Source organism: Rana temporaria, chromosome 1 (genome assembly GCF_905171775.1).
Source record: "Rana temporaria chromosome 1, aRanTem1.1, whole genome shotgun sequence".
Taxonomy (NCBI): domain Eukaryota; kingdom Metazoa; phylum Chordata; class Amphibia; order Anura; family Ranidae; genus Rana; species Rana temporaria.
The window spans coordinates 575,180,432-575,203,256 of NC_053489.1; the positions used below are offsets into that span (position 1 = coordinate 575,180,432).

General features: G+C 44.0%; 1 protein-coding gene across 2 annotated transcripts in view; it reads right to left on the minus strand.

The window, feature by feature from the left end:
- Positions 1-2,148: 2,148 nt before the first annotated feature.
- Positions 2,149-22,825, minus strand: part of CEP135 (centrosomal protein 135) — a 69,605-nt gene continuing 48,928 nt past the window's right edge. The window contains exons 16-26 of one of the 2 annotated variants that reach the window (XM_040334704.1): positions 22,685-22,800; positions 20,765-20,919; positions 13,749-13,804; positions 11,863-12,031; positions 11,250-11,360; positions 10,565-10,750; positions 10,266-10,475; positions 8,954-9,156; positions 5,600-5,704; positions 5,335-5,487; positions 2,149-3,316 (exon numbers count right to left, since the gene is read on the minus strand). In XM_040334704.1, coding sequence (XP_040190638.1) covers positions 3,295-3,316; positions 5,335-5,487; positions 5,600-5,704; positions 8,954-9,156; positions 10,266-10,475; positions 10,565-10,750; positions 11,250-11,360; positions 11,863-12,031; positions 13,749-13,804; positions 20,765-20,919; positions 22,685-22,800 — 1,486 coding nt within the window. In that variant the 3' untranslated portion in view covers positions 2,149-3,294. The other variant, XM_040334707.1, reaches the window with a different exon arrangement.

Consider the following 22,825-nt stretch of genomic DNA (forward strand, 5'->3'; position numbering starts at 1 on the left):
TAAAGTGCCCCTGTCCCCACTCGCAGAATCGAATGCATACATAAGTCAGTCCACATATGTAGAGGAATCACATATGCAAGAGCAATAATTCTAGCCCAAGACCTCCTCTGTACCTCAAAACATGCAACCTGTAAAAAAAAATGTAAGTACCGAAGTTTGGCATCATTCCACAGGATGTTGTTTACTCCGCGCAACATCTTTCACATTATGCAAAAAAATTGGACTAACTTTTTTTTTTTAAGTAAAAGAGCAAATACCGTGCGAGATAAGTTGCAACAACCGCCTTTTTATTCTTGAGGGCAGTGTTTCTCAACTCCAGTCCTCAAGGCGCAACCCAACAGGTCATGTTTTCAGGCTTTCCGTTATTTTGCACAGGTTATTTGATCAGTTTCACTGTTACCACAGCTGTTTCATCCAAGGGAAATTCTGAAAAAAAAATTACCTGTTGGGGCGCCTTGAGGACTGGAGTTGCTCTAGGGTCTCTGCTAAAAAAAACATATATAATGTTTGGGGGGTTCCGTGCAATTTTCTGGCAAATAAAATATGATTTTTACATGTATGAGAGAAGTGTCAGAATTGGCCTGGTAGGCAAGTGGTTATTACCACTTCATCCACAAATTATTTGCAACAAAGCACACAAAAAATAAGTTAAAATACTTACATTTATTTTGTTATAAATAGTAATGAAATATAAAAATAAATATATATGGTAACAATTTAAACTGAATTATCTTACAATGCAGTACAAATTCACATGCATCCAACATTGAATAAAAACACTTTGTACAACAGTATTTTACACAGGGGAAAATGTTTTAACATTTAATAACTGTTGTGAAGTTTTTGTTAGCAAAGTTCAGAATATATCATATACAAAGTAGCCGGTAATGGGGAGCTGTAACCAAAAAAAATCAAATCTCAAATGTACAGGCTAAAGGAGTAACTGCTATGCTGTTCTGTATTATCAATGAACTCGTACCAGGATAATTTTGTTTTGTGCAACACTGAAATACATTATTCCATTGTATTCTTCTATTACATTCATATACTGGTATTAGCTAAGAACCCCAAAGTCTAAAACACAGACTTTAGTTGTAACAATAGCAGCCCAAAAATGAGATGTTACACTTTAGATGTCACCTGTTGATGTGACAATTATTTCAGCAATTTAATTCAAGTAGGCACTCTTCCAAAAATATCCATTTGTGTATGCATGGCATCCCCGATTGTGGTCTTAAAGGAGGCAAAATAAAGCTATCAGAGTATTAAAACAATCTACCCCTATGACCATGAAGCATCCACCATACAGAGTAGGAAATACTTTGCCTATTGCCATGAGGGAACTGTAAAGCGAGAGCATATTATGTAGCTACAGTTCCCACATTTCAAAATTACATCTGGCAAGAGTGCAACGAAAACTTTGTTGTTATTTTAGAACAAGGTGGTAAAGAAATACTATTTAAAGTCCAACTCCAGGAAAAATAAATACAAAATGTAAAAGATAGAAGTCCAATCTTACATTAAAAACCCTACATCTACTGACATCCACAATCTTACACTAACCTATTTAGCACTGTAAAGCAAAAATCAGTAGATGCTGTCAGCCACAGCTTCGCTGTGAAGGCGGGTGCAGAGGACACATCCAACAACGGAAGCTCCATAGCAAGTCTATGCAGAGCTGCCATCGCTGGAGACCAGATCGGATCGGCTTTAAAAAAGGTACCGTATTTATCGGCGTATACCGCACACTTTTTTCCCCTTAAAATCAGGGGAAATCGTGGGTGCGCGATACCCGCCGCTGCCATATACCGAGCGCATTACACTCAGCCAGGCTCAGCTCCGCTCGCGGTCACGCCCTGTGCCGCCATCTAGCCTTTATGCAAGAGGAGCCGAGCGTGGCCGAGTGTACTGTGCTCGGTATATGTCGGCGGCGGCGTTCAAACACAGCGCGGGAAGCAGGGATCGGCTCAAAAACAGTGCGGGAGAAGCGGGGAGGACACCACCACGGACGCCGGACCGGAGACCAACGAGGGGCATTCAAACTAAGTATTTTCTTTTTTTTCCAGGAATTACCTTTCTAGGTTGGAGGTGCGCGCTATACGCCGGTGCGCGCTATATGAAGATAAATACGGTATATATATACGGATTTCTTCTTTACAGGGCTAGATAGGCAAGTATTCGATTGTGGGTGTCTGTAGATGCAGGGATTTTAGTATTAGGATGGACTTATCCATTAATAATTGAATTGTGTCATCCTTTAATAATTGAATCAACTCCTCAGACTTGATTTTAAACACTTCTTTCTAAAGCCATTCTGCATGGCAATAAATCAGTCGGTCATATATATCCAGTTGCTATATAAATCCTGTATAAACAAAGCCAAAAGCCTGCCCCGGGGGAACTAGCCTTTTTGTTCTTGCTCTTCTTGGGCACTGGTCCCCCCACGAGTTCTCCTGCCTCTGGAGCCTACAAATGAGGACCCGGCCACTGGTAGTGAAACGTTCACCAATAGGAGGTTTCCACATCAAGCAGGCAGTGATGTAGACACCCGAAGAAGAACCCCAGAAAGCAAACAGAAGAAAAAACGGATCATCAGGCGACTGTGGCTTAGTAAAGTAAGTAAGTAAAATGGGCATTTGGCTAGGTTTCATTTTTATTTTAGACCAGTAGAGGGGAATAGGACATTTGCTAAAATCCTGGAGTTGAGCTTTAAATTGATGCCTTCACGGCTGCTCCTTGTAATATGAAAATTTCAGGAGAACTGGCCAGTTGGTTTCATGCTAAAAGCATTCTGTTACCCAGTGCAATAAAGACACGCCTTATTCCATCTCACACAAGGTAAAAGAAAAATAGAAGTTACAGAGACACACATGTATAGTGCAGATTTTAAACCCAAAAATTCTGTTACTGTAAACACTGAAATAACATTCTGTTGTATGACTTCTGTTTATTACAGAGACTTTACACGTGATGGTTCTGTGGACGGAATAGAATGTTTTCTGTATTCCAGACTATTTGTAGCACCACATATAAATCCCATGAAACGTTTTATTTACCGATACTCCAGTAAGCTCTTCATAATATTCTGCTACAGGACAGAAATTATGCTTAAGTGCGTGGAGATGAGGTATTTATAGTATATGTCTGGAGTGCACTGAAACATGGCAATGCAATCTAATTACAGAAAGAAATGATAGATTGCTTTCAGGCAATACCGTTTACATCCATTTTACAAAATACATTGTGCAAACAGTGATGTTGCTGGTCCTTCTGTGGTTTTAGTTTTCACATCTGTCATTCCTTAAAGCTCACACTTCTAAAAGAAAAGAAAACAGGGTTATTTCTTTCAGCTTTTGTAAACTTTGGGATTCATCTTTACAATTCCAGCGGCTCAATTAATTTTTTTGTGTAATGGCTTATACATTTAGTATTTCTCTAAATGTATAGTCAGTTTTAAAGGATAAGTCCACCTTTAAAAAAAAATTATAAATGGAAAAAATTTTGTAGGTTAAAAAAAAAAAATGTGCATTTACAATTTCTTTTAGGAGCCTGGAAAACATTTCACCAGCAATCAGCAGATCGCTGGTGCCATGCAGGTCTCCTGCATATAGTCAGCGTAAGCTGTCTGCTCATGCATCTTACGGGCGGGCAGTTTTACAATGACCGGAAGAATCAACGAGCTACCAGAGTACTCAACAGTGCCGTGGTAGTTAATTGAGAACTACAAAGGATGTTGTATTTGTAGTTGATTCATTCACATTTTTCAAAAAGTGACAGCTGGTATGGGGAACTTCTACCTGTACTGCTGTCGCACAAAGAACTCGGATTGCCGAGCCGCTGCAGGAACATGTTACATGTTTCACCCTAAAAACAGGTGGAACATGTTCCCGAAGGTGAACTTATCCTTTAAGGTTGCCCTCAAAGTTACAATTCTATTGTACACTCTCATACCGAATATATAATTTGAGGGTGGGCTTGAAAAAAAAAAACGAATTTTACCAATGTACATCCACTTAGGTAGGTCCTTGCAAAACTTTAGACTAATTAGGTAACAAAATTCTATTCTCCATAGATCCAGGGGAAAGGTCATGGAAAAGGTCTAGAAAAAAAGCAATAAAGCAATTTAGCTCACCTTGTTAGAATAAGAAATCATTGCCTTTGTGAAATCTGATATAAAACATTAGTTAGGTAAAAGTGTTAAAGGGACTATCCTATTATTAGGCAAAGGTTGCATATGTTCATATATGTCAACATCCTGATAAATTCTTTAGGTCAGGGGTGAGACCATGCCACGGGCACTTTAAACCATTAAGGTGTTTTCAATAAATCAGCCAATCTCCAGGGACTGAAAAAGGCTTCCCTACTCTGCTAAGAATTATAGTATAACAAAAAACGTTTTCCCCAGCTAGCATTTGGCTAAATTTATAAACCGCTAATGCATGCGATGGCCCTACAACCATGAGCTGGAGGGCCCAGAACTTCTCTGGATAAGAGCCTTTCAACATATACAGCAAGGTCAGGGTGGGGATAAGGCATCCAGCAAATTGGTTTAATTTAGTTCATTAAAAGTACAATTACATTTATTTTACAGAAGACTGCCATGATCATAAACTTCACTCTAGATTTCTCAAAGAAGTGTGGGCAAAACTTTTGCGGTCATACTTCTCCAGTGGGTTACAGGAGTGCACTTAGTTCTGAACTTCTGTGACCCAGATACAGCTAAAGCTCCTTGTCGGCTGACATCACAGGGCCGGTCCAGGCTCTGTAGGGATCCTACAGAGTACAGATCCTACAATAATGTTGAGATTTGCACAGATGCCCGACATGCAGCTGGCTCAGCCGCTCCTGTCCCTTCACAGCCAAGTGCTCCAGTGAGCACTGGAGGGGCAGATCAGAGAGACGGCGATGACAGTTCTCTGCTAACTGAAGACAGAGAACTAATCGATCATCAGACTTTCATCACTCGGTCCTTGGAGTATCCGCAGGGGGGGAAGCCAACGACAACACAAATGCTGCATTTACATACAAGTATGAATGTTTATTTTATTTTTTTTTAATCCCGTACATCTCTTTTAAGGGCTCTGCGTGAGCTAGATTTTAGAAAGCACCTCCCCATTATTAGAAGGCGTGTGTTGTGTTACTTTTTCTTGCCTTCCTTTATTACCGATTAGGTAGGTGAAAACGGATTCTCAATTTATCAACCAAGATGGATAAAAACTGCCTTTATATTTTTCAAGGCCTACCTTTTTAAGGACTGTACCTTTAGTTAAAAAAAAAAAAAAAAAGAAAAGAAAAGAAAAAAGTAAAGTAACGTGACTTCAAGGTTAAACGTACTTTTCAGGTGTTTTATCAGCTCGTTCTACAGATCTTAAGATGGAGCGTTCTGGAGATAGAGAAAGTGATTTCATTGTGGATGTTAGTGGTGAAGATGTACGCACTGATGATGTGGAAAGCCCATGTCTGCGCAATTCCTGAACCGCTCGCTCCCTGTAGTAGAAAGAAAGCAGTTTTATCCATTTGTTTTTTTAGCAACATACAGGACTGATAGGACTCCCTTTATACACCAGGGCGTATTTTCTAACCATTATTACAGGCTTACCTTTCAAACTTTTCTGTGGTGAGTTGTCGTCTTGCAACATCATAGTCAGACTGCAGTTGTGTAAGTTTATTTCGAAGCATAGCCACTTCTCGAGACTGGGAGGTGCTATTAACCAGAAAAAAAAAAAAAAAAAGACTGTTCAAAAAAAGTTAAGCTTAAATCATAAAACACAAAATCCAGAAAGTTTAGGTGCTGCCAACACAGATAGCCTTTTACATTCAGCTTTTCTCACCATCACAAGAGGTACAGTAAAACCTTGAATTGCGAGCATAATTAGTTCCGGAAACATGCTTGTAATCCAAAGCACTCATGAACATAGACTTACAGTAATCATATTGCTACACTTAGAGGCACTTCTCTTTTATACCCAGTTGTGACAGAACGCTACTTGTTCATCAAGTCAAAAAAAAAAAAAAAAAGAAGGTTTCTAGTCTTGCAAAACACACTCTTGATCCAAGGTTTTACTGTACAGGCATACCCCACTTTTAAGTACACAATGGGGTGTATTTACTATTGCTGGAAAATGCAAAATCAGGATCACTTCTGCATAGAAACCAATGAGCTTCTAACCCCAGCTTGTTCAATTAAGCCTGGTAATAAAACCTGGAAGCTCATTGGTTTCTATGCAGAAGTGAGCCCGATTTTGCACTCTCCTGGGATAGTAAATAAACCCCATTGTGTACTTAAAATTGGGGTATGCCTGTAATTGAATTCTAATCAATAATTTGCAAATATTAAAGTGAAACTCCAGCTTATACCAATTTGTCAAACAATACAAAAATCCCAAATGATCACTTTGATTCATCAGATGTATGCATTAACATAAAGCTATTCAAATACATATAAAATTAGAATTCTTCAGCCTAGAATACAATCTTTTCTATGCTTGGATACTTGTATGTGCGAAAATGTAAGCAAGTCGTTTGTTGCTTCAAAACGATCTAAACTCTGAGGAATAAACACAGAATTAACACATCAACCAACATGCAGGAGTTTAGTGATTGACCACATAGAAACCTGAATCTGTAAATTATCTTTTAATCAGGAGTTTTAAAAGACAAAAATATCTATATCTATGTAAAATAAGGGTCTCCATCGAGTGGCATCAAGTTAGCTTTCATACTAAATTCCCCGGACAAATTTAGGCTACACAGATTCCAATAAAATTAATCTGACAATTAAAACAACCCAATAACTGTATGTGTTGTATTGGTATACATTAGGGTTGTCCCGATACCACTTTTTTTAGGACAGAGTACAAGTACCGATACTTTTTATCAAGTACTCACCGATACCGATTACTGATACTTTTTTTAAATCTTACGTGACAGTGGCACATGTGTCAGTAGTTTTTTTTTATTTACTTTTACAATTCAGTTTATTGCAGTTCCTTTTTGTTTTGTTTTTAATCAGCCCTGTTGGGGGGGGGGGGGGGGGAGTCTTTAGTGAGATACCAGGGGTCTTAACAGACCTCTGACATCTCCCCTCTGAGACAGGGAAAGGGACTAGGGACACAAATTCCCCAGTTCCTTTCTGTACAGACTCAGCTGCGCTGAAAATGAAAGGAGAGAAGCCAGCGGCTTCTCTTCATTCATAAACTGAAACATCATAATCACAGGAGGTTACAATGTTTCAGTTATGTGAATGTACAGAGTCAGTGATCACTGACCCTGTACATTCGGAAAAGGTAGGGGCCGGCTCCTACCGCCAATCTCCATCCTGACAGATCGAGGGGGGCACGGCGGCAGCAGCAGCACGAAGGGGGGCATGACGGCGGCAGCACGGAGGGGGGACACGGCGGCAGCAGCAGCACGAAGGGGGGCATGACGGCGGCAGCACGGAGGGGGGACACGGCGGCAGCAGCAGCACGAAGGGGGGCATGACGGCGGCAGCACGGAGGGGGGCACGACGGCGGCAGCACGGAGGGGGGACACGGCGGCAGCACGAAGGGGGGCATGACGGCAGCACGGAGGGGGGCACGATGGCGGCAGCGTGGAGGGGGGGACACGGCGGCAGCATGGAAAAAGTTGGCAGCACGGAGGGGGAATGGAGGAGGATACAAGGACAGTCAGTGGTGATCGGTGCTTGTAACTCCCCCACCGCACTGATCACCCTGACTGTCCAGGTATCGGGTGAAGCATCGGAGCATTTACTCGGGCAAATGCTCGGTATCGGTCCCGATACTAGTATCGGTACCGGGACAACCCTAGTATACATATACTGTACTGTGTGGAGTTAAGATCGTTCCTAAGGACTTAAATTCTAAAGAATACTTTATTTTCAGTAAACACAGAGTTTTTATTATTGTTCACAAAATATACAAAAAAAAAAAAAATTGTCCTTCATGTGCCCTGTTCACACTGCAACGTTCGTGTTATGTGTGGTGTAGAAAATTGTAGACATGCTGCATTTTCCATAGCACATCAGGTGGCAAACCGTGTGATGTACTGAAACACCACATCACACCGTCCCGCATAACAGACACCAACACACATGCTAAAATAGTGCATCAGCGTATGTTAGTGTGAAGGGGCCATCGCTGGTTTAGTGCAATTACTCTCTTAACAATTATTGATTTCACAAAACCAGACACTTAAAGTAGATGTAAACCCCACATACACCCAGTGAAGCGAACAGCCTCAGATGATATACAGAGATGAACCAAATCTCCCTACATCGGTTTTACATGTATATCTGCTGTCTTCACGTTTACATACTGTTTAGAAGGTTCAGATCGAGTTAGGAAATTTTCCCCTCCTGGTTAAAACAGAGTGTGATGTCTGGGCATACAGCCAAAATAGCTAAAATTGCTGATTGGAGGAAAGGCACACACCCCCTCTCCTCATAAGCAGAGACTCTCAGAGGTGTTTTGTAATAGGGCCTGCTCCCTGCTAATCTATTTTAGCAACCGCCCCTGACAGAAATGTCATGCTGCTTTTATCTTAAGTGTCAGAATTTGTCAGGAGTTATCAGGCTGATAACAGAGGAAGGGTTCAGGAGAGAGCTATGGGACTTGGCTCATTGAAGAGAGACAACAAAATACTGCAGATGTATGTGCCCAGCTCAAATTTCATGAATTGGGTTTACACCCACTTTAAGAAATTAATCGTTTAGAGTGAGTTGGCCGACTCTGACTTGGATTACAAAGAGTAAGCATACCAGTTCTAGAAAATGGCAAACTGGGAAAAAAAAGAAGAGCCTGAACAAATAAGCAAAAATCACCTTTACATGTAAACATAATGATTTGTTTAAATAAATAACACATATTGCTACTATTTAGCAGAAAGCAAACTATTTTACATTTTAAACTTAACATTTTGGCAAAGGCTTTTGAAAAGGAAATATTATACTTACAGTTTACTCTCAGAAAGGGTAAATTTGTCTTTCAGCAGTTGAATCTCAGAGTCCTTCTCATGGGTGGTAAGATGACTCTGAAACTCCCTCTCTCTATTAGTGGCCAACAAGGTCTCCAAGTTCTTAATAGTGAGCCTCTCACTAGACAATTGCTTCTTAAGAAGATCTGTTTCTGATTTCACATCCTCCAATTCATCCATTAACTGGAGAGGAACAAACAACCACCACATATAAAATACAAATAGAAGACTATAGCATTGCACAGCTAGAAAAGCACACACACTAAGCACTGTAAAAGAGTTGCGTCTGTATTCATATCTTGAGATTGTATCCATTTGATAGTTAAAATAACGTGTATAAAAAAAGTGTACTTTAGTATAGGGCTTGACAAATCCCAGACACCGGGTTGTCATGGTGACTAGAAAACAGCATCCTGGCGCCTGGGCTTTTGTCAGCCCGTTTACTGTTGCAGGAATGCACAATTTGTATTGCCCAATGCCAGGCAGGTAGTTTTTTCTACATTTAGCTCTGCTGTGGGCAAGCAGCAGGGCTAACTTGTCAGGGGGAAGCATCCGGACGGCGCCACTGATGCCCGATTGCTTTCACACACGCAGTGTGCTTGCCCATTAGCGGGCCTGGGATCGGCATAGCAGGTGCCCCAGGCTAGAGGGGTAGAAGGTCCGCACTCCTCCCCATCTTGTTCCTCAACCCGGAAGCGAATATGTCGTCACTTCCAAGTTCCCCGTTTACAGTTTCCCCGGCCAACATGGCCGGGAAGGAATATAATGCAGTGTGATCTGCACTGCATTATATTCAGTGGAACATAGGGGACACATGCAGAGTCTTTTAGACCCTGCATGTCTCATTAAAGAGAACCTGTTACCAAAAAAATCACCACATTCCCCTATGTGATGAAAGAAAAAAAGTTAAGTAAAAAAATTAAGTTACACCCAAGCACATAAAACCCCCTCCCAAAAATATATATATTTTGAGCCCACCCCCCATATACACACACGTACAAGTGTAATCAGGCTCCTAACTTTAGCAGGTTCCTAGATTCAGAGCAAAATTTGTCAGGTCCCGTTTAAGGAAAATCACATAGGTAAAAAGGATACTGGCCAACTGTTTTATACAGAATCCAACCAAACCAATGGCTCTATAGCCAAGCTACTCAAATACTTGATAAAAGTGCAAAGTACATTTTTTTTCTGGCACTGAAAGCATTCCAATATGAAAATATATCATGCTGCATATTGTAGGCAAGTTGCAAACATTCAGCAGGCTTAAAATAATTCTGTGCGAGAATACTTACTCTTTCATAGTCCATGTTTCGAGCAGTTAGCTGCCTGGAGAATTGCTCTTTGCTAGAGTCCAGCTTTACACACAGCTCTCTGACTGATGCCAAATCAGACAAGATCAAAGCCTTTTCATCTAGTTCATGTCGAAGTTGCTCCTCTAATTTGGATACCGTTTTAGTCATGGATGATATCTGAACTTCATAAGCCTGGTGAGCATTCATGTGCTGCAAAAGAAGAAACCAAAACATTAGTTATCTTTTAGAAAATAGAAAACCAGAAGAAATGGAATTTCTGGATTTTCTATGCGTCTTGCCTCTCGGACTTCGTTCTCCAGGTCTTCCATTCTTTCTCGCAAATGTCTTCTATCTGTATCAACAGACATCAACTCCAATTTTACAGAGCTATTCTCGCCTACAGCGTTTTGTGCCTTCATCTCCCATTCTTCAGCCTGACTGTGCATCATTCTGAACTGATCTAGAAGCTCTCGATTCTCTTGTTCCTAAAAAATAAAGTCAATACTGATTATTTTTCTAAGTAGCAGTAATCTCAAATTTTTGTTTTTGAGTTTATTACTGCCTTAAGCAGAGGAGCAGCCTGGCCAACTACAGTCACTGAATACCCGAAACAGAAACCAAAAACCTGGGTAAGATGTGTATATTTTTAATAATTTTTATATATATATATATATATATATATATATATATATATATATATATATATATATATATATATATATATATATATATATATATATATATAATCTCTCATTTGAGATGGACAGAAAATGCAAATTTGAGGACAACAGCAGAGCATCTATGTGGTTTGCACACCACCATATCATCTGTCCCCTGTATAATATGGTATCCATGTCCTTGGATGTCTACTCTAGTCATAAATGTTGAGGGCTATATTAATTAAGATGAGGATGTCAAAATATGCCACTGCTGTATATCTACAACAATGTAGGTAATCAGAGAAATAAAGACGAATGTACTGACCTTGGCTGCCATTAATGTTTCGATTCTGGCAACCTCTGAGATATAGCCATGAACTCTTAACTTTAGTTCTTCTTTTTCATGCATTGCATTTTCTAACTCCAAAGACACTGTCTAGAGAAATAAGAAAATTAATCAGTAGACTCTTTTTTTAAATGGTACAATGGCATAGCAAAACTAGTGTACGTTTCTGGTGCAATAACAAGTTTTGCAAGAACAGTTAAAAAAAAAAACAAACAGAAAAAAAAAAAGGGAGCATGAATGTTCCTAACTGGAGAACTGTGGTTGTGACTGTGTATGGGGCATGTCAGACCGCTGGAGACAGACACACAAAAAGCTGAGGTCTTTAAAGTAAGCCTGTTGCTGGGGAAGAGAATTTGTCGCACTGAAGCCCAATAAAAAAAAAATGCAAAATAAATTCTGTAATTTGTAATGTAAGCTAGCTACAATTGGGCAACATAACCTCTCTACAGTTATAATTGACACTATGTTGCATACCGGTATATTAATAGGTACGTAGTATAAGTAAAAAGGCTTTGTGCTTCCAAAGACAAAATGAAGTAGGGTTGGTGGCACTGCTGTCATAACTGGGAATAAACCTTTAAACTTCAGGTACCTGATTCTCTCTGGTCATGGTAGAAAGGTCATCCTGCAATCTTCTATTCTCCTTCAGTGAAATTTCTCTCGATCTTACATTTTCTGTAAGATCTGCACTAATGGAATCAAGCTGGCGGCGGAGGCTTAATAATTCCCGATCTTTGTTACCAAACGAATCTTTCAACTGGCTAACAATCAAAGGATAATTCACATGTAAACATACAGTTTGAAACAAGTTCACAAATCACTTTTTACAAAAACATTTGAAGCCGCAAAGCTCCATGACCCCTTTCACACCGAGGCAGTTTTCAGGTGTTTTTGCGCTAAGAATAGGCAGTTTTCAGGCGCTCTCAAGCCACCTCAGGGAGAAAGCCAGAGTGATTTCACACTGGGGCGGAGCATGTTTGCAGGATGGGAAAAAAGTCCTGCAAGCAGCATTTTTTGGGCGGTGCGCCCCTGTGCAATGGAATGAATGGGCACCGCTTCCGAAGCGCCTGAAAAGTGCGTCGGAAGCTATGCATCACGGGTGCTTTTAACCCCTTCTTGGGTGTTAAAAGCTCCCTGCGACCGCCCAAAAAGCGGCGCCGCTATAACAGCGGTAAAGCAGCGCTAAAACGAGCAGCTCTTTACCGCCAACACTGGCACCGCCTTAGTGTGAAAGTAGTCCAAATATTACATTTTTCAAGTAAAATGCAACCAGGCCCGATTAGTCTGATAGTGATTTTACAGCATATAGCAAGACCTACATGGGGAAGTGTAATAAAGTAAACTAGTACACGCTGGTTAATTTATCATCTTGAAAAATAGAAGCAAGGCTGAGCAAGACATGATTTATAGGCACCAAACAATTTTCCATCTTTTCAATTGGTGTCTTACAAACTTCAACAGAAAACTGGTTTGCCGGTACAGTTCTCAGTCTTCAGTTTAATAATATCTGCATAAATTGTGTATGGCCTCCTTGCTTATGGTGGGTTTCTTAAAGTGGTTGTAAACCCTTAAAAAAAACAAAAAAAAACACACTGCAAGATAAAAAAAGGCATACGGCTCATTATGTATTACTTACCTTGGATCGAAGTCCCCGCAGCCATTCTCGAACCCCCCCTCCGGCCGCGGACATCTCTTCTGGCGTTACTTCCAGGTATCGCAGCTCCGGTGCTGTGATTGGCCGAAGCCGCGATGACGTCAAGCGAGCCGCCGGTAACGGCACATCTAACTGAAGTAACAGCACAACGTGCCATTGCTTCAGTGCCGATCACTTCGGCACTTGCAGACAGGGGAATATCTCCTAAACCGTGCAGGTTAAGGAGATATCCAGGGTAGCTACAGGTAAGCCTCAATATAGGCTTACCTGTAGCATAAAGTTACAAAAATGGGTTTACAACCACTTTAAAACAGGACACTGACCAAAATAGCCTCATGAGCTTTAAGCTAGCCATAAATGGATCGAAATTTAACCAGTTCAGTGGGGATTGGCTTACTATCTATCCATTTATGGTTGTTCCTGCTAGAGAGAAGTTGATCTACAGATCCACCCCTCAAATGGGAATGTTGAAAATGTTTCCTTCGATCAGTGCTTCAGTCAATGAACTGCAGCATTGATTAGTGTATTCTGACAGCGGAGGAGTTCCCACAGTGAGAAAACAATAGTGCAGCGGGGAGGATTCCTCCATCCAATCGTGCAGAAGTGGGAATCTGTTCCTTTTTTTTTTAAGTGACATGGCACCAACAAAAGGCATACTTTACAGGTTCTGTCTTTATCGATTGGCATGCTTCTCAAATATTTTTCCTCACATGCTTCAAAAATGACAAAAGTACTATAATGATTATATTCCCACCTGTTTCAAAACTTAAAAAAAAGAAAAATGATATAAAACTCTAGTAATAATAGGAAATAGAATGTCTTACTCAACAGTGGCCTCCAATTCTGAAAGAGTAAACCTTAAGTTGCCAATTATTTTTTCCTAAAAGAGATAGAACAAGGTTAAAACTTAGAAAACCAACAGTTTTTCAGGAAAAAAAAAACAGAAATAAAGCTCCATGAGGATTTATTAACTGAGTAAAATCATTCCTTCAGAGCTCCTGGCTGCTCTTATGTAACAAAGGAGATGTATACATTTCAGATTCAGAAAATTGGCTTGTATACATTTTATCATGCCAGAAATGTTGTCAGGCATATTATCTTTTTAGCAATATCAACTTTTACCACATACATTATGTATCCATGTTTTAAAACCCACCAACACATATTTATTTATTTATTATTAGGCATGATAAATCACTTACCGATTCTTAACCTCAATGTAGCCCATATACCCAACCCTTAGAAATAGAGATAGTACGGGGTTAAATTTACTAAAGGAGTAGCAGATGTTTAAAGGAGCAGAGGCTGTCTAAGTTCATACAGTAAAGTAGATATTCAAGCTTTGTAAATAATAGGATTTTTGTACTCACCGTAAAATCCATTTCTCTGAGTTCATAGACGGACACAGCATTCTTTGACATTAGGGTTATATCCGCTTTCACTAGGAGAGTTTAGGCAGAAAAAAAGCACTTAAAGTGTTAACAAACACAAACCTCAGTGCAGCTCCTCCCAGGGGGCGTGGCCCCCCCCGGTATAACCCACACCCTGCTCTAACAGCCTCAGTTCGTAACAAGCAGTACAAACAAAGGAGGGGTGGGTGCTGTGTCCGTCTATGAACTCAGAGAAATGGATTTTACGGTGAGTACAAAAATCCTATTTTCTCTTTCGTTCATAGACGGACACAGCATTCTTTGACATTAGGGACGTCCCAAAGCAGTGTCAAAAAATTTGAGGGGTGGGAAATAACACAGCAAAACAGGGAGTTGCTCAACGGAGAAACTCCTACCATAAAACGCCGCCTGTAACATCTGCGGCCGAAGGAGGCATCAGAAGATGCACACACATCCACCTCGTAAGACCTTGAAAGTGTGGATCGACGACCAGGTCGCTGCCATATACCCCTGTAACACAGAGGCCTGATGCCAGAAAACCCAAGAGGCTCCGATCGCCCTGGTCGAATGCGCCGTAACCCAAAAGGGAGGCGCCAGCCCCTTCAGGGCATAGGTCTGAAGCACAATTCGTCGGATCCACCCCGAAAAAGGGGTGGCTGACGAGACTACCAGGCCCCCTTGTAGGACCAGCCAGCGACGCGAACAGTGAGTCCGACTTCCGGAACGGAATCGTCGCAGATAAGTACACTCGTAGGGCCCGAATCACATCCAGAGGATGTAAAGTGGCCGCCTCCCTGCATTTCGGCCAAGGACATAAGGATGGAAGAACAATGTCCTCATCAACGTGAAAAGCCGAAACGACCCTGGGGAGAAAAGACGGCTGCGGTCGCAGCACCACCTCATCCTTATGGATGACCAAGTAGGGAGCCTTGCAAGACAAGGCCGCCAGAACAGACAAACACTCGTCTGATCGAGGTAATTGCTACCAGAAAAAAATCACAGTGGAAATGCCCACTCTGAGCCATGGCCACGTGACGACGCAGACCTTCCTGGGCTAGCACCCAGAGTCAAATGCATGAAGGGCAGGTACTCTAGCGCTGAGCTAAACCTGCTCCCCTTTTGTGACAGTCAACAAAAAAACCTCCCGAATGTCCACAAAGGGAGCATCCAGAAGAACCGAAAGGACTAAATTCAAGTCCCATGGGGGTAGTGGAGGGGCCACATGCCAGACCCCCAGACCAGACGTACGCACCAAGGAGTGCGACGCCAAGGCTCATCGAAAGTAACAGCCAGAGCAGAAAACTGACTCCTAACCGTACTTAAGGCGAGAGCCTGATCCACTCCCTGCTGTAAAAAACAGCAGAATCCTGGACACCACGTATGTCCGAGGGTGCCACTTCATCTCCTCACACACAGAGATGCAGGCCTTCCACGTATGATGTAAAACCTACGTGAGGTAGACTTCCGTGCAGGCAGCACGGTAGAGACCACTAAGCCCAATAGGCCGCGGGCCCACAGCCCCAGGCTCTCAACAGCCACGCCGCTAAGCCAGTGGCTGTAAAAAACAGGGTGGATGATCGGACCCTGTAACAGAAGATCAACCCCCAGGGGAAGAAGCTAGGGGGTGTCTGTCATCAGACGCACCAGGTCCGCGTACCATGAGCGACGCGGCCAATCTGGGGCAATCAGGATTGATAGAATTCCCTCGGCTTCCACTCTGCGCAGCAGTCGAGGAAGAAGCTACCGAGGAGGGAAGGTTTAAAGTAGGCGACAGTGACCCCAAGGAGCCACCAACGCGCCTGACGCGTCTGCCCATGGGTCCCTTGACCTGGCCAAAAAACATGGCACCTTCCGGTTGAGGCGGGACGCTAGAAGGTCCACGCATGGAGTGCCCCACTTTCGGCACAGACACTGAAAACCCCTACAGGTGGAGAGACCACCACACCTTGGTCTAGCGCAGTCCGACTCAGGAGTCGGCCCGCCAATTCCATACTCCCGGAATGTACACGGCCGATAGAGCCGGAACGGACCTTTCGGCCCACCGAAGGATGTGCGCGACCCTCGTCGATGCAACAGAACTCCGTGTGCTTCCCAGATGGTCGACGTACGCCACAGCGTTGTCGGACAGGGTCCTGAATGGTCAGCCCTGTAGATCCAGGGACCACCAGGCAAGGCAAAGCCTGATCCAGAACACCGATTGGTAGGTGGGACTCCACCTGAGTCCAGCGCCACAGGGCTGACTGGGTGCCCCAAAAAAAACCCTCCCCAACCGGAGAGGCTGGCATCCATCGCGACCACCGTCCAGTGACATGGCAGAAATGCCTTTCCAGCCCGAAGCACCGGAAAAGTCAGCCACCACACCAGGGACCAGGTGACTCAACTGAACCAGGTAATGCAGGGATGACGGAAGCTTGTCCCCACGAGACAGCAGTTCCCTCTGTAGCACCCTGGCGTGGAATTTGGCATACGGAACCACCTCGACAGAGGCCACCGTCAGACCCAGAACCCTCATGCAGAATCGCAGAGATGACCACTACTAGGTCGACAACTGCTGCCCAGCAGATTGCAGAGTCTGAATTCTTTCCGTTAGGAGAAAATTTTTTTGCCCCCGGCGGAATCCAGGACTAGTCCCAGGAATTCCAGTCCCTGAGACGGGACCAACACTGACTTCTGGACAAAACAGAAGTCAGCCAAACTCTTGGAGAGTCTGACACGTGACAGACATGGCTCCACTAATTCAGAGCTCGAGGAAGCTCGTAGGAGAATGTCGTACAGACATCCCACAATAACAAACCCCCGCTGCCACAGCCGGGCCAGTATCGGAACGAGCACCTCGGTGAAAACCTGTGGTGTCGACACCAAGCCGAGCGGGAGGTCCACAATGAAAAATGGTCCTCCCTGACCGCAAAGTCCAGAAACTCTGGTGCTTTGAGCATATGGGAACATGCAGGTACGCGTTCACGGCATCCAAGGACGCCAGAAAAACCTCATCCTTAAAGTTTGCACTTTTACAAAAAAACAAACAAAGGCCTGAGGCCCAGGATTGGACGGACCCCGTCCTCCTTTGGGGACCACCAAACAGATTGGAGAAAAACCCCGGAGCCTGTTCCAAGAGGGGAACTGGCACAATCACTGCCCTGACCAAAAGATCCTGGACAGCCCCTGACAGAGCCAACCGGCGAGTCAGAGGATGGAGGGAAAAAACCCGTTTGGTAGACAAGAGAGAAATCCTGTCCCACACTCAGAGGAAACTACCTCGCAACCCCAACAGTCAGAGAGGAGAGACCTCCACCGAGCCGCGAATTCGCGGAGCCAGCCCCCCACCCGAGATGCGAGCGGAGGCAAACCTCCAAGCGGAAGCAGGCTTGCTGGGCTTGCGGCACCCGGGGCGCCTGTGTCCTCAGTGGACGTCCTAGCCCCCTGAAAATGTTTTCCTGCCGCACTTGGCGGGCGAAAACCAAAAAACGCATGGGAAACAGTAAATGAGGGCCCTCGCCTACAGTGAGGCACCTACCCTTTTTTAGATTGCGGGAGCAGAGTGCTCACACCGCCCGTGGCATCCTTTATGATGACAATCAGAGACACCCCTGCGTACACCCCCACAGGGCAATACCACCAGGGACTACTGAAAAGACCGTCCGCAGACCAACCCCCAGCCATACAAGGCAGGGCAGAAAACATGGCGCAGGCGGATGCCCTGGAGAGCAAGGGGAGCATATCCGGGGTCGACACACAGACAAATATCTGACCTAGTACCACTGGTCGGTCAGGACCACGCAGGTCATAGAAGCATTCTGCGCCTCCAGCTCCCCGTCCGGGAAACGTCTGAGACACCAGAGTCCCGGCCAAAACCGGACTCACCCCCCCCCCCCCCCCCCCGCTGTGAATATGGAGCGACCACATTCACAGCACCCCTATCAGCGGGGTCCCCAAAAGCGGGAGCCCCTTCCCCAGGTAATGTGGCAGCCTTGTTTCAAAAACAAGCTACCCAGCTGAACACAGGGGGCGGGGGGGGGAGAGAGAGAGACACCCTGATACAGGAATCCTCCCCAAAAAAGAGGGGACAGACCGCAAAGCATTTTGTACCCTGCGACTGATCCCAATCCTTGCACAACATATTCCAGACATGGAACACAAGGAAAAAACACATATTGCGGTGCGGGGCGGCACGGAACCCAAAAGGGACTGACACCACTGATGCCACCTCCGAAACCACCATAGCTAACCATGGTAACCCGCACCGCAGTGTTAAGAGCCCCAACAACAGCACCATCAAGTGCTGACCCTGAAACAGGGCCATCCTCACAGTCCGTGTGGACTTCAGCCAGCAGCTACTGACAAAAAAACAAAAGCAGACGCCTCAGCGAGGCCTGATTCCCTGTCAGAAAAAATACCCAGAGAGAGGCAGAGGGGGGAACAAGTGCAATTCCCACATCCCTCCAACACTCCCATCCTGACCCAAAACGCCTCAGGGACTGCCAGCACAGCATCCCTGGAGGCCGCAGGAACAGGGACACTAAGGGTTAACATCCCCTAGTACTGGCAGGCTCCACAGGACATCCCCCCAGCCGCCACAGAGAACAGGGAAACCCCCCCCCCCCGGAGGACTCACCGTCCAACCAGACCGCCGCTGCCGAGAGCCAAAAACGCTGCCTGTGCCGCGCCATCCAAAAGGAAAATGTGCAGAGCCGTACGCGCCGTCATCCTAGGCACAAGAGCTGTATCAAGATGGCCGCCGATATGTCTGCGGGCTCCGAGAAAATGGCCGCTGCAATTACAACTGCGCCATAAAACACCGCCGTCAGCGGCAAAATGGCGCCCGAAAACGGTGGTTTTTTCAAAAAACACACAGCAAAGCCCCAGTGACACACGCAGTACACAGGCCCACAGGACCCCCTCCGCACATATGGCAGCCCAGAAAAACACAGCACCCACAGCAGTAGCAGCCCCCAGGTCAGACTGAGCCCCCCAAGCGGGGCCCCCACCTCACGGCCGTCACCCAGAAACTGGGAAGGAGTGAGAGGAAAAAAGGGAGAGAGGAAAGCAGGGCAAACCCTCAGTCGACCTCCCCAGGGGAAAATTCCAGCCAGACCACTTACCTGAGCAAGAGGCCACTACTTACCCGTCCTGCGACCACCGGCTGGAGGTATCCCAGACAGATCCAACGTCCGCTAAACGGCATGGCTGTCGGCCAGACACACTGTGACAAGGCCATAGAGACCGGTCATATGTGTGCCCTAGAACCGAAGTTCCCCGGCCGCCCCTGGAGCAATGGGGCCTGTCGTGGACGTCCCAAAGCTGAGCTAAGGGCCGGCACACGCTCGAAGGCCGAACCTGGGGGGACTACAAGGGCCGAGGACCCAGCCTGTCACCCAGTCGGCTGTTGATAGAAGAATCACAGGATTCCAAAAAAAAAATGCAGGAACAAAATAATAAAAAGCGAGAAAAATCGCAAGAAAAAAATCTCCAGAGTACAGGAACTCCAGAGTGCCTGACTCTCCTGACGTTAGGCAGGAAAAAACTGGGGCTGTTAAAGCGGGGTGTGGGTTATACACCGGGGGGGGCCACGCCCCCTGGGAGGAGCTGCACTGAGGTTTGTGTTTGTTAACACTTTAAGTGCTTTTTTTCTGCCTAAACTCTCTCTCTCTCTTTCTAGTGAAAGCGGATATAACCCTAATGTCAAAGAATGCTGTGTCCGTCTATGAACGAAAGAGAAATGGCGATTGTGTGTTCATTTCAGTCCTTAATTAATGTGCAGGAAAAATACCACATAATGAGAGATTTACTAAAACTGGTGTACACAGAATCTGGTACAACTGCACATAATACCCAATAATCTTCTAGATTTTAGCCCACGTTCACATTGATCCAATTTGGCATGCGATTTGACATATTAAAATCGGCAGCTATTGCCAGCAATGGCACCATCTGAATCGGTGCGGCGCCAATTTTGCGGTGCTGCACCAATTCCCAAAAGTAGTTCCTACTTTTGGCGACGATTTCAATAGACATCTGTGCAGGAAAACGCACAGATGTCTCTGAAATCACTCCAGAAGTCGGACTGACATGCAGGTTTGAAATCGTGCGAGTTCAGCTGAACTCACATGATTTCAAACCTGCATCAGTGTGAACCTGGGCTCATTGTCAAAGCTTAATTGAACAATCTGAAGTTAGAAGCTGACTGATTACTATGCACAACTGCATCAGATTTTGTGTGCACCAATTCTAGTAAATCTCCCCAAATGTTTGCATTTCCCTTTTACATGACTGGGTACTCACAGCTTAAAATGTTTCTACTAAGCTCAGTCAGTGCTAATTTTTCAAATGGAACAGGCCCAACTCCTTTAGTAAATCTCCTTTTGTCTATGCAATTAATGAGTACAGAAAGGAGAGAATGATAAACAACATGTATTTCAGCTAAATAGACATCCCTGGCATACCCAACATACCTTATTTTCCAGGTTGTCCTCCAGGCAAGCAACACGCTCAGTCTTTTCATCCACACTTTCCTGTAGTTTATCTTTCTCTTTGTCCAACACGGAAACCGTATTTCTTAGCATGGCTATTTCCGAGGTTTGTGCAGATACCTTTTGATTTAATTCCCCTTTGGGTCAAAACAAAATCGATTCATGTTAAGAATACTCTAGTCTACACTGCTTAAAGGTTTTAGAAATATTAACATTCTGTAGATGAACCTACTGCTCCAATTTCCAACACTTTGTACCAAGATACTACTGCGAGTGTAAAACGTTCCACACCCTAATTGAAGTGGATGAAAAACCTAGGTGGATGACATTAAAGAAGGTTCACTTAGCACCAACAGTATAGCTTTCACTATACTTCACTGTGTTCAGGGTGTAACATATTACTGCTGGAGGCTGCACTTGTGCTTCCTGGCTGCATTAAGATTCCAGGAGGGAGACACAGCAGGTATATGCTCCAGTCTGCAAGAAGCCTTATACTACTGTCAAGGCGAATAACATCAAGAGATTTATCATGTGCTGTATGATGCATTTTACTTATGCTTTATAAAAGTATTAGTGGGGATCAATATGTGGGTAGAACTGCTATGAGGCTTCAACAAAGAGTGGAAGAACACATCAATAATATTAAAAAAAAAAGATACAAACACAGTATTTCAGGACATTTTAGAAGATTCCTAATAGGGATCCACATAAAAATGTTTTATGGGAGTGACAGAATTTCTGGCCATTGGGGGTCTAAGATGCAAAGGAAAAAATCCAGGAACAAGATCAAATGGATCTTCTCAATCGATTAAATGCAATTGAAATATAAAATGTTAGGACCGGAATTCGTTTTTGGGTAATGGCCATTAGATGTAATTTTGATAATTATTTTTTATAGAATTACCTTTGTATACATTTATTATAGGATTTACTGCAACAATTAAATTTTAATGTTTTTTTAATCGAATGTATGTTTTTATAGTTGAATTTACAAGAGCTGTCTTTTGTGGGCACGTTGAATTTCATTAGCATGTAGGTAAAAAAAAAAAAAAGTGCCATTCTGTCATCTGTATAATCTATTAGTATTGTGAATATATTGAGAAGCATGACATCTAGTGGACGAATTTGGGTAGTGCACTGACTTACTGTTCACGCAGGGTTCTTTGTTTCATTGAAGGAAGGAGATGGTATGGGGCGGTTTAAGAGCCCATTCACTAGGCACTGCATGTGAATCGCACAGAATTCAGTGCAGTTCAGGTGCACCTTACATGCTGTTCTGTGCAATGTGATTTCAGCTCTATTAAATTTTGAATAGGCCGAAATCGTACCGCACTACTTTTTGAACACGAGGTAACCGTATCGCATAGTATTTTTGTACCATGCAATCCGGTCTGGGCAAAACGCAATGCGTTTGTAACCTGCTTTTGGGGAGGGGGGGAATCATTAACTTGACCTGTCCCCCCCCCCCCCCCCCACTGCAGATCGCAAGGGCATTGCGATCGGAATGTGGTGCAGGAAGCCACGCGAGAATGCAGCTCTCCCACACAACATTACAGTGCGAATGGGCCCATCGTTTGGACAACAGCATCTGTCTGAACGCCACTTCTAATAAAGCCATTTGTGATGAACACATTTCCGTTTATTTGACTGGGTGCTTCTCACTCTGCTGTGATGGGAAAAATAGATCATCCCTGCTCCTCATTACAGCTACATGAACTGCTGCACAGAGAAGATAAATTGCAATAATGATTTGGTAAACATACAGCTGGGTTTATCATTCACCCCAAGCATTATAAAAGAGGCTGTTTAAAGCCTTCCAACAGCTGGCAGAGCAGAGTCCGTCTAGGGATCTATAAGGTAAAAGATAATACATACATTGTTACACTAATAAGTGCAATGTACCTATTCTTTCCTCCAACGCTACAATTTCTTCTTGTGATAATTGCACTTCGTTGAATTTTACAGAGAGACGATGCTGGAGGTCTTCCAAAGATTTCTGAAGTTGTTCATTAAGTAACCTGCATTGTAGAACATGAACAGGGA